We start from the raw sequence: 11140 nt of genomic DNA, 5'->3' as shown, positions 1-11140 counted from the left end.
TCCCTTAAGATACTGGTTATCCTGCGAGGAGTGCGCAAAGGGCGACGCGAGCAAGGAAAAAAAAAGGTCACATTTTCAGTATTCCGTACTCCTCCTTCTCTGCGTTACCTTTCCTTGATTCGCGAACATTTTGTGACGGGGACGTGTCGTGAACATTAAATCGGCTTCGCACAAATGAAACATCGCAAACTGGATGTCAAAAGGTTATACTAGAGACAAACTTAACTAGAGAGTAAAACAAGATTATACTCATTCTTTTATTAGCCTGTTAGTTCTAGCATACTACAATTTTTTCTAATTCATGATGGCTTCTCGGCTTAAAGTTTGGGAAGTTAAACATCGCCTTGTCACTGTACCAGGATGTACCCCATGGCTTTGATGTACTTGTTTCCATTATCTGCCGAGTGCGACGCTTCGTTGCCACAGGTGTTTGAGTCATCGTACCACCCTCCAGTGCCAAACCCGATTCTGGAGTCACAAGAATTACAGTGGTGCTGTTGATTGGCATTAATTCCGATCCTTGCTTTGGATGCAAGGGAATCAGATCCACTCACGGAATTAAATCCTTCCCTGTTGCAGTAGGGCTGCAAGGAGGCCTGTGAGCCAATCAGCCACTTCCATGCGTTACGACCCAGTGAGGTGGCGCGGTATTTCCCGTCAGCGATCAGTGAGTACAGTGAGTTGGCGTGCCTGTTGATGACAATGAACCTTAGCTGATGACCAATCTTCATACCGAGGCAGATCTTGGAGAAAGGTGTGTTCCAGCAGGTCGGCAACTTGGTCTGTTGTAAATCAAAGCCAGTCCTGCCTCCAGCAAGGTTATATGTATTTCTGTTGCGCCAGAAATGGGAATTGTAATGAAAGGTTCTCTAAAAAGCAGAGAAATATCCTTTCAATTTTGTTTCTTTGTTTAATTAATAATATCTAGAGTTTCCTGAAGGAGACAGGGAGTTTACCTGTGCGCCGTCAATCTTCATGGCCAGCGTCCATCCTCCACCACCACATCCAAAGTTTCCCATGTGACAGTAAACAGGAATCTTTTGTGAAACAAACATCAGCGGATACACTTGGCTTCGTCTCGACCTTATGAAAAAGGAATAATCAAAATATATCGGAAGGAGTCACCCTGTAAGCAAGCGCACTGGGTCCTTTGACTGTAAAAATTATCATGGCGACCGTTTTGAAATCTTGCAATTAAAACGGTTTACTAAATACTTACTTCCCTATGTCGTACTGCTCCTTGCAAGAAGAGAAGGGACAAACTGAGGAAGATAAGACAGTGATTTTAAGGTCTGAGCTCATCGAGAGCACTTGAAAAATAAGAACACTAATTGATGTACCCTAACATATCATCGCAAAAAAAGTATCTGGAAGCTTTGAAGGCAAAGCGTCCCTTACCAGCACAACGAGATTTTTTACTTCGGTTCGAAGCGTCCTAATGTCTTTGCTGATCTCACCGCAGTGATTGGCGGTACAGGATTGTTGTCTGGCGTGGATTAAAATAGCAAACAGCGCGAGAACATTTGCGATGAAATGAGCTGTTAAAAGCAAGCGCATCTCGAGAATCGATTAACGCCAGAAAATGCTTTCTGTGTTGCTCAACCGGTGAATAACTCACTGTGGTGATTTTGCTTCGTTATTGTTTGTTATCATTGTTAAACACAACAAGTATTTTCTTGCACGCACTCACCGACATCCAATGGACAAGTTACAGTTTGAATTTTATTTTTAACATCATTTGATCGCATTGTACAATGTCTCGTAAAGAAATTATCACAAACTTTGAAAACCTGTTCACAATATGGCTGTCTATCTGTTGAGAAATACGGAGCCAATTTGAGAGCGACGATATTGCGAGTTTATAAATCAATTTCATATGTTTATTTTAATGAACTGAACCCAATTTTTCATGCATGCATGCCCACACAATTAACTAAGGCCCTTATCGTTTTGTTTCTTGGTCCATATATTTCGGTAGATAACACAATGATAAGGGGTGCGTTAATACAGAATAGAAATTTACCCTGCAACAAAGTTGTCCCAAACTGTTAAGACTCTGAACTTTTCAATCAACAAGAAGTACAAATTCCACTGCTTTGAAAGTTAATTTCTTATGGAGAAATACAGGAGAACACGTAGTTTGTTTAATGAATCAATTAAGTGAACATTTTAATCCAAACATTATACTTTCAAACCAAATAAAAATGAGTAATAAAGCGGCATGGCATTACTCGTGCGTTAATTTTCACGACTTAACATTTGCATGTTGATCGAACTTTGTTCTGGTTTCGCTTTAAATTCCATGTTGATCGAAATATATTATCATTTCGATAGAAAAGGAATATGTTTTAATATCTTTTACCTAAGGGGCCAATCTGGCAAAGGTCGCATGGAGGGAACTTGCAATGGGGCGAAACCTTCATAACCACTAAAAATGTCATTCCTGTCCCGGTGCTTTTAAAGTTTCATATTCTCTGATGTTTACTTTTGTATTGTAATTTTATTATTACTGTTCAATTTCTTTGTTTCTTCGAATATTTCTTGCCACTGCACCAATACAACAAATTTACTATTACTCAACTGAAAATTAACTATTTGATTATGGAAATTTTTCTGAATCCATAATTTAATCAGCTGGTAAGCCTCATCACTACATTGTCCTTATTCATGATGTTTTTAACTTAAGAGTTTGGAATTTAGCTGTGTCCCTCGTCACTGCACCAGGATGTACCCCATGGCTTTGATGTGCTTGTCTCCATTATCAGGCTGGCGCGTTGCCTCGTTTTCACAAGTATTGGAGTCATCATATAGTCCTCCTGTGCCAAAACCAATCCTTGAGTCACAAGAAGAGCAGTCATTCTGCTGGTTAGCAGTGGTGCCGATTCTTGCTTTGGATTGATGAAGTTTCTCTCCAACCACGTTAAATCCTTCCATGTTGCAGTGGGGCTGCAAGGAGGACTGTGAGCCAATCAGTGTCTTCCACTTTTTACGACCAAGTGAGGTGGTGCGTTTTTTTTTTCATCAGCGATGAGTGAGTGTAGAGAGTCGGCATGCTTGTTGATGACAATGAATCTGAGCTGATTGCCGATCTTCATACCGAGACAGATGTTGGAGAAGGATGTGTCCCAGTAGGTTGGTAACTTTGTCTCTTGAAAGTCAAAGCCAGTTTTGCCTCCTGGAAGGTAGTAAGAACTTCTGTTCCTCCAAAATTGGGAATCGTAATGGAATGTACTCTGAAATTTATCACAAATAATTAGTTTTTTCTTAATTTTTTATTAATGAAATAGCAGTAATAGCCTGTTTCAGGCTCCTATTCAGTGAAGATAAGCGAGCCACGCTTGACCTTTTTCAGGAAAACAGCTACCATTTTGCCTATCCCCTTTCTCGCATCTTTGTATTGACCTGTATCCACGATACATTTCTTAGCCGATAAATTCATACCTTATTACCATTGATCTTCATGACTGGCGTCCATCCCCCGTCTCCGCATCCAAAGTCTCCTAGGTGAGAGAAAACAGAAATTGGCTTTGAGTCTAGGAGCAGAGTGACCTCGCCACTCTTTTTGGATCTATTGAATAAAGTATTTCTTTAATAGGAGAGATACGGCTGAAATTTGATGAAGGCCATGGCTTCTATAGCTATATATTCAGTAAATGATACAAAGTACTTTCTAATTCCTCTGAAACGAGATTCAAGTATGGAAGATTATTTTATTATCAAGGTTATTATTCTCAGTATCCTAATTTTGAGAGCTTTCCTTGTCCTTCTTCTTTTTCGAATTATCAGTACTATTACATTATTTTCATGTTTTCTCTTTATAGTTCTGTTCGGCTTTGTTTTTGACTTTAAATTAATTAACTACTGACTTACACATTGCGGTCGAAAATTTCCTTACATGTCAAAGCTGGAAAAAAAAGGTATATCAACTGCAAAAAGGCCTTTGGGAAGAAAAAAGAACGGGGTGATGTAAAATCTTTTTTTTTTTTTTAATGGGAACGTTTATATGTAGAAGAGAAATATATAAAGTTCAAATCCAAGTTAAAAAGTGTGACTGGTCACCGATTAGAGGGAAGAATAGTCCCTATCTTAGTACGAAAGTTATCGACTTCATTCATCTATGATAGCTTTGAAATTCTCCATGGAGCGACTCCAATTGAGGGCCGAAAGTAACCCACAGTTGTATTGGTTTCACTTTAGTACGCTTTGCGATTGTTCCAGATACTCACCATGCAAAGCAGATCAAAGCTATTGCAACTTGGTTCCTCGTGTTTTCGTGGTGTCGGTGGGTGTCTAATGCGCACGATGAAACTGCAAGCAACGGAGCCGAGAATTTAAGATGCGTCCAAACCACTCACAGCTTCGCCGTTCGTTCTCACACCACTTGAAGTTTCAAATGCACACCAGAAGGCCGCTATTTACGCAGGGTAGCGTTTACAAACCCTTCGAGCGTCTTTTTAATTTGTTTTCTTATTAGTTCCCAACAAGGCTTTTATCGAATTTTTCCATACTTTTTATTTTTCTTTTTTTTATTATTGTTTTGCTTTTGTTGGTTTGTTTGTTTATTTTCTACCAGTTTACAGAAAAGAACGTCTCATAACTGATGTCTGAACAGAAGCATTTAAAAAAACTAAGAAATACCGCAGGAAAAATATTACCCGAACGGCAGATATTTCCATGTCCGTAGTATCCTGGTTTGCATGTACCGTTGTACGATCCCTTGGTATGGTTGCACACTGCATCAGCACTGCAGTTTTGTGTTCCTAAAGCACACTCGTTCATATCTGAAAAAGCTCTTCATTAACAAGAATCTCAGTCACTGCAGTTAACTTTAGAAATTAACGCAGCTTTAAAAGCAGAGTATGAACAACGAATGGAGACCCACCTTGGTTATCAAACTCTGAAAATACTCTCCTCTTATTGAAAGGTCATCATTGCAGATGTGAAAATAAAGTGTGTAAAACGAATTGAGCCCAAAGAGGAATCCGACAGGTAATCTTGCAAATTTTTCAGCAGCTCTCTAACCAATAGGGCCATCAGGCCAGTTATGGGGATTGACTATTGTACGATTTGATGTATTTAGTTGATGAGAATTAGACATTAGTCACCAGACCCTATTCAATTTATTAAGATTAGCCTCTGAAACTAAGCTGCGTTTTAATTACCTTTGCAAGTCCTTTCATCTCCAGTAAATCCTGGTTTGCATTTGCAGCGATACGATTCCTTGATATTGTTGCACAGAGCATCAACACTCCACTTAGATTTTCTAATGGCACACTCATTTATATCTGTAAACTCAAAGCAACCGACTTAGTAAAGAAAACCCCCTAGGCACGTTACTACATTATAGGGTTGAATATGTTTTTTCTTTAGTTTCTTCAGCACTTTAGTTGGCTGTTTCGTCGGCACACTCGTTGAAATCTGTAAAATTCAAGGCAACTGACTTAGCAAGGGAAATCCCTAAGCACGTGACTAATTTGATCATTTATAGGGTTAAACATGTTTTTTTCTTTAATTTTTATTCCTTTGTTCGTCAAGATAATTAGGGTTTTGGTTTAGTTCACCTTTGCATGTCCTTCCATCTCCAGAATATCCCAATTTACACGAACAGTTGTAGGAACCTTCAGTATTGTTGCAAAAAGCATGTTTACTGCATTCTTGTGTTCCTTCAGCACACTCATCGAGATCTGCAACTTAGATCGTCATCATTGCGAATGTAAAACTAAAATGTAAAAAACAAATTGACACTTGCGTGGGATCCGACATGATAGTCTTACAATATTGGAGCAGCTCTCTAACCAAGAGATAAATAAATAAATAAATAAACTTTAATAGCTAACATAATTACTGGTAACCCAGTAGTTTACATTGTGCTCTGTATTAAAAAGAATTATAAAAACTAGATTATTAAGAACAGCATGCACATAAATATATTCAAAACGTTCTAGAGATAGTAAAATGTTCACGATCTGAATTACTTTTTAAAATATTGTGCACTAAAATATTCTCAACGTTGCTTTTATCTGTAATAGTTTTAAATTTGTCGTCCAGACGGTTCCATTAGTGGCACCCGCATAAAATGTTCGAAGGCCTGCGTTGGAGCAACATTTCGGCAAGGCCAGATGATCGTGAAAAGAAGCTCGCGTATTATAAGAATGGCTGTATTTTTTCATAAGATCTATAGCTTGTAAAATAATGCGGACACTCTCCGTTCACAATTTTGAACACTATGCACAATTTCTTCATGCATATTACATCATCAGTGGGCATTCACTGTAGTTTCTTGAACGTTTGAACCGAGTTATCGTAAAAACTAGCATCTAATATTAACCTACTACAACGTTTCTGCACTCTAAGTATTCTCAGCAGTTGATCGTTAGGGGTGTTACCCCAAACCGAACAACAATGTTCAAAGACAGACTTAATAAGCGCATTCGATAACAATTTTCTGAAGTGGAGGTCAAGGTACGGCCATTCGCTCTTTTTAGCAGATAAATTCTAGAGTTCAGCTTCCCAATTAAATATTCGATGTGGTTGTGCCAGCTAATGTGCTTGTCGATCTTGACGCCTGAGAGTTTTTCATCTTTGGCTTCTTCTGTTGCCATGTAAGTAAAGATCTAAGGTTGGGTTGTTAGCGTATTTCAATTTCTGTCTTGTAGCTATGAGTAGGTGTTTCGTCTTCTTTGTGTTAGGTACCATTTCGTTTAACTTGAACCAATTGCTAGCATCGTTTAGGCTGACTTGCAAATTCTGTTGGATATGATCAATGGAGTGATCGGAGGAGGTCCATAGCATTGTATCATCAGCATATATTTCGGGGTCAGAAGTTGATAGGCAAAGAGGTAAGTCGTTAATATAAAGTGAAAAGAGGACGGGACCCAAAATTGATCCTTGTGGAACGCCTTCTGTCAACGTGAGAGGGTTAGATAGTGATCCAGAAATGGCGCATGTTTGAGTTCGATCGCATAAATAAGATTTGAACCATCTCAAGGTTGGTTCACTGGCGTGGTATTTAGCGATTTGAGATAATAGAATGTGGTGACTCACTAAGTCCAAGGCTTTGCTTAGATCCAAGAATATCGAGCCAAAAAACTTTATCGATAGCCTTCAGCCAGTTGTCTGTGAGGTTCAACAGGGCAGTTTCGCATGAATGATGTGGGCGATAGGCAGACTGTTTGCTGTATAGAAGGTTATTGTCGCATAAGTATTTTAAGTAGCATGACGCAATATCTCTTTGAAGAGGTTTAGAGATAACTGGCAGGATTGAGATAGGCCTATAGTTGTTTCTGTCATGAGGTGAGTCTTTCTTGTAGACAGGAGTTAGCCTTGCTGTTTTGAATTTATCCGCAAAAACGGCTTTACTGATGCGAGAATTGTAGATGTTGATCAAACAATTAGATATCGCCGGTAGTGCTAGTTTTAGAATTTTAATTCCAATCCCATCCAGGGCTGTGGCTTTGTTTCTTCCTATGCGCTTTGTATATTCTTCAACTTCTTAAGTGGTCATGAGGGGGATATCAAACTGCGTAGAGACATCTATGCGAGCATTAATAAAGTGTGAAATGCTAGCCTCTGTGTTAGCAAGTACCTGTTCGTTGACTGTGACCTGAGCCACGTTTGCAGCCCGCTGTATGTTAGTCCCGGAAATGATCGATAGTTAAAAGCATCAGCCATGGAAAGTGCGTCTGTTATTTCTTAGCCATCCATTTCAATGAAAGAGGGTGTTAAAGGAATCGGATGTGTTGGTACTGCATGTTTAAGAGTTTTCCAGAGTTTGTCGGGGTTGCCCATATTTTCAGTGATCTCATTTCTCATATGGGCCGATTTTGCGTTAGCGATCATTTTGACAACTTGATTCCTTAACTTCTTATACATAGTGTTCGCTAGGACATTAGTTTTCGCTCGTTTCTTGAACTTATCTCTGGTTCGGATACAATCAATGATAGAGCTATTCATCCAAGGTGGCAGCTTATTCCGCTTTACTCTTTCCTCGGCAATGGGTGCGTGCTGGTTGATTACGCTATTGAAAATCAGCTCCCAGTTGTCCAACTTGTCGTTAACATCAAGCACTGACCATGGAGCGGTATCTAGATCGTAAATAAAACTGTTTTTGCCAGAATTATTAAAGCTTCGATATTTCATGGTATCATGATGCAGTTTTGGGTATTTAAGGTCGTGAAACTTGTGTACAAGCAGACTGGATAGTGATCACTCAGTCCATATATTGGGACTAGGGTTTCGATGATCTGCTCTGGATGCGAAAGATAAACATGATCTGGCAACGCGGCCGAACATCGAGCAACCCTTGTAGGAGTTGAAGAAGAGACGATCTGTTTCATTCTTGCGTCCCGAAACATTGTAAATAACCTACAAGACCCATTTACTGCGAGCAAGTCGATGTCAAAGTCACCAACCGCAATTACTTCGTTATACCTGCTCATAGAAATGCCGATTGGTCAAGAAATTTGTAGAAATCAGGACTTGAGCCGGTTCGGTGAGCGGTAAATAACAATGAATAAAATCTTTGGGCCTGATCGATGTTGTTTCATTTCCAGGCAGAGATGTTCGAGCTCAATGGATGAATCCAACAATCGAACTCGACGACAAAGGAGAGAATTGTTAACATAAGCGGCAACCCCACCACCTCTCTTTGAGTCGCTCCGATTACAGTGGTGGATCTGATAATTCTTCGAAGCAATCATGCAGTCGCTCCGAGTGGAATTTAACCAGGTTTCACTCATTGCAAATACATCAAAATCATTAAGTTTCATCGGAGTCTTTACCTCTTCAAGATGGCGAGAAAGAGATCTGACTTCTCATTTTATCCGGAAGGTGGAATGTTCGAGTTCGAGATCGTAAAATTTCCATCTGTGGTGTCATTTCTCGCTAGTGGGCCGAGGTTTGAAGAAACATCACCATGCAGAGCGATAAGTTCGATATTAAATGCAGAACGGTGATTGCCATAGTAGATTGCCACGGCGCGACTGTACCCGCTTCTCTTGAAGAGATTAACATGGCGTCTTTTGAATTGCAAACATACAGGAGCGTATTCAAGATAAGTAGTTGTGGCGCTTTGAAAAGCCATTCCAACTCTGTCAAAGCTAAACATGTCAGCTAGCAGCTCCCTGTAGGAGAACCAGGCGAGCATAGCTACCAAACAGGACCAAGAAATTAACTTGATGGCCACTATCGAGATTTCGGCACGCATTCACATTAGACAGAATTGGCTCTGCTCAAGCCAGTTGAAAGATGGTTATAATTTGCGAAAACCGGACCTAAACTTTTACAGATACTTTTAGAAGTTGTGTATAAAACTCTGAGCCAAAACAAGTCTACGACCGCGGGTTGACATGGCAAGATTTGCCTTTTTTACAGTTTGCATCTTTGAATCCAGTGGTGCACAAACAGCGATATCCTTTGTCGGTAAAACCGCTTTGACAAGTCGCATTGTTATCGCAAGGGTTATCAACACAAGCGCTCTGAAGCCAAAAGGAGAAAATATATTAACAATCTTAGTATCATACGTTGAAATATTGATGTCGCAGGTTGCATGGGTGATCAATCATCTTTAAATTTTAGATTTAGAGCAGGCAAAAAAAATAAGATAGAAAACGAGGGGCGTAATGATAGTGCTAGAGATAAAAATATCTGTAGTAATATTAGAATTATAGCTATCATTTCAACACCTATGGTTGAGAAAGTAGATTTTCGTCGCTGAAAATAAGTATTTGCTGATGATCCAAAACCTAGCTCAGCTGCACGATAAAAATAATTTTCTTCTTTCTTCAGCTCGCTTTTGTGTCCTTCGTGAGTGACATTATTCAATTCACATTTGTACCCTCCAGGTCTACCCACTCGTTTATCAAGATTAATGCTGACACAGTCAGGCTCCATGTAACACATAATCTCACGAAAACTCATTGTCATGACTTCAACGATGCGAATCACGTGGTTTACGAGACGCTTGCCGACTAGTGCTTTTTTAGGTGTAAACTCCAAATAGCGGCATCGGTCTGCATCGGAAAATTCTTAACAATTTAGAAGAAATATAAGAAAAGGAAAACAATGTTAATAGAGATAAACATAAAAGAATTGATAACTATGACAACAATAATATTATGATTATAGTATGGCAATTTGGTTTTATCAACTAAGTTGAAATTGTAAATTGGCCACCGTAAAGAGTTTTAAAAAAGCTGACGTTTCGAGCGTTAGCCCTTCGGCTAACGCTCGAAGCGTCAGCTTTGAAACCCTTAACGATGGCCAATTTAAAACTTGAACTTAGTTGACAAACTAAACCAAATTACATTGTAACCCCCACCGACGCAGCAAAACAGTTTCTTTAGAAACTTTCCCCCTTAATAACATTGAGGTTTAGTAGCTTAAGTATTTAACGACAGTTTATCCGTCAAAATACTTAAGTAATTCCCTAAATTTTTCAATTCGTCCATTCACTTGTGATCCTATTCGCACTGCTTAAACTTCCTCAGGGATTTGTGTTCCATTCAATTTCTCGGTAGTAATGTTTCGTACCGCCATCTGCAGGAAACTTGCAGATAGCAATTAATAATACATGTAACTATAGCAATAGTTGGGTTTATTAATAAGTTTGAACAATTATCGGCAGATTATTCGTACAAATCTTTAAGCATCCTAAATGGTTTTTTCCATTTGTCCAGCCATTCGCGTTCCTATTCGGACTGTTTAAACTCCCTTAGGCATTTGCCTTCCATTTTAATTTCTCGTAGCAATTATCCGTATTGCATCTGCCATATGCAAAAAGTTTACATTCGAAAATTCGAAAAAATAAAGAGAAGACAAGTAAAGTTTCAGAGTCAATACGCAAGTTCTTAGTTTAAGTTAGTAAAGCGAACTGAATCGTTGAGGAAATCCGAGAATGATCCAGATCAACTAACAAGTCACTTCTGCAAAGAACCTGTATTGCTGAAAAGCGTTGCTGTGTGACATCTTGATCTTCAACCGATTACATTTACTCAAAAGTTACTAACCTTGTGTTGCAGACATCATACTACACAATGGCAAAACAAGACAGATATAGATCAAATACGTGTACATCATCGAGAAGAACTCATTCAGAAAGTTTTCCGAGAGAATTGTAAATACATGTCCAACCCTACATGCA

At 39.1% G+C, this 11140-nt stretch overlaps 1 protein-coding gene and 1 pseudogene across 2 annotated transcripts; both read right to left on the bottom strand.

The window, feature by feature from the left end:
* Positions 1-238: 238 nt before the first annotated feature.
* On the bottom strand, positions 239-1667 carry LOC148729110 (putative skeletal organic matrix protein 5). The gene is made up of 4 exons (XM_088725525.1): positions 1374-1667; positions 1220-1268; positions 957-1083; positions 239-869 (listed from the first exon to the last, which is right to left on the bottom strand). Exons 1-4 carry the CDS (start codon positions 1555-1557, stop codon positions 348-350), a joined length of 882 nt encoding a protein of 293 aa, XP_088581651.1. The 5' UTR covers positions 1558-1667; the 3' UTR covers positions 239-347.
* Positions 1668-1694: 27 nt separating this feature from the next.
* Positions 1695-10108, bottom strand: LOC148729109 (putative skeletal organic matrix protein 5; annotated as a pseudogene). The gene is made up of 2 exons (XR_015988740.1): positions 3442-10108; positions 1695-3233 (listed from the first exon to the last, which is right to left on the bottom strand). The product of XR_015988740.1 is annotated as a putative skeletal organic matrix protein 5 (transcript).
* Positions 10109-11140: the final 1032 nt, after the last annotated feature.

This window comes from Stylophora pistillata, chromosome 6, assembly GCF_964205215.1.
Source record: "Stylophora pistillata chromosome 6, jaStyPist1.2, whole genome shotgun sequence".
In the NCBI taxonomy this organism is placed as follows: domain Eukaryota; kingdom Metazoa; phylum Cnidaria; class Anthozoa; order Scleractinia; family Pocilloporidae; genus Stylophora; species Stylophora pistillata.
The sequence above is the reverse complement of the archived record's forward strand: the minus strand, read 5'-3'. Positions and strand labels throughout refer to the sequence as shown.

Bases quoted from the DNA above. Each gene is read 5' to 3' on its own strand.
- LOC148729110 (XM_088725525.1), bottom strand. From the start codon at position 1,557: ATGCGCTTGCTTTTAACAGCTCATTTCATCGCAAATGTTCTCGCGCTG. The intron at 1,269-1,373 runs TTCCAGATACTT...CTGTCTTATCTT, and splicing joins GGACGCTTTGCCTTCAAAGC to CCTCAGTTTGTCCCTTCTCT. The intron at 1,084-1,219 runs GTAAGTATTTAG...CTTTTTCATAAG, and splicing joins GAGCAGTACGACATAGGGAA to GTCGAGACGAAGCCAAGTGT.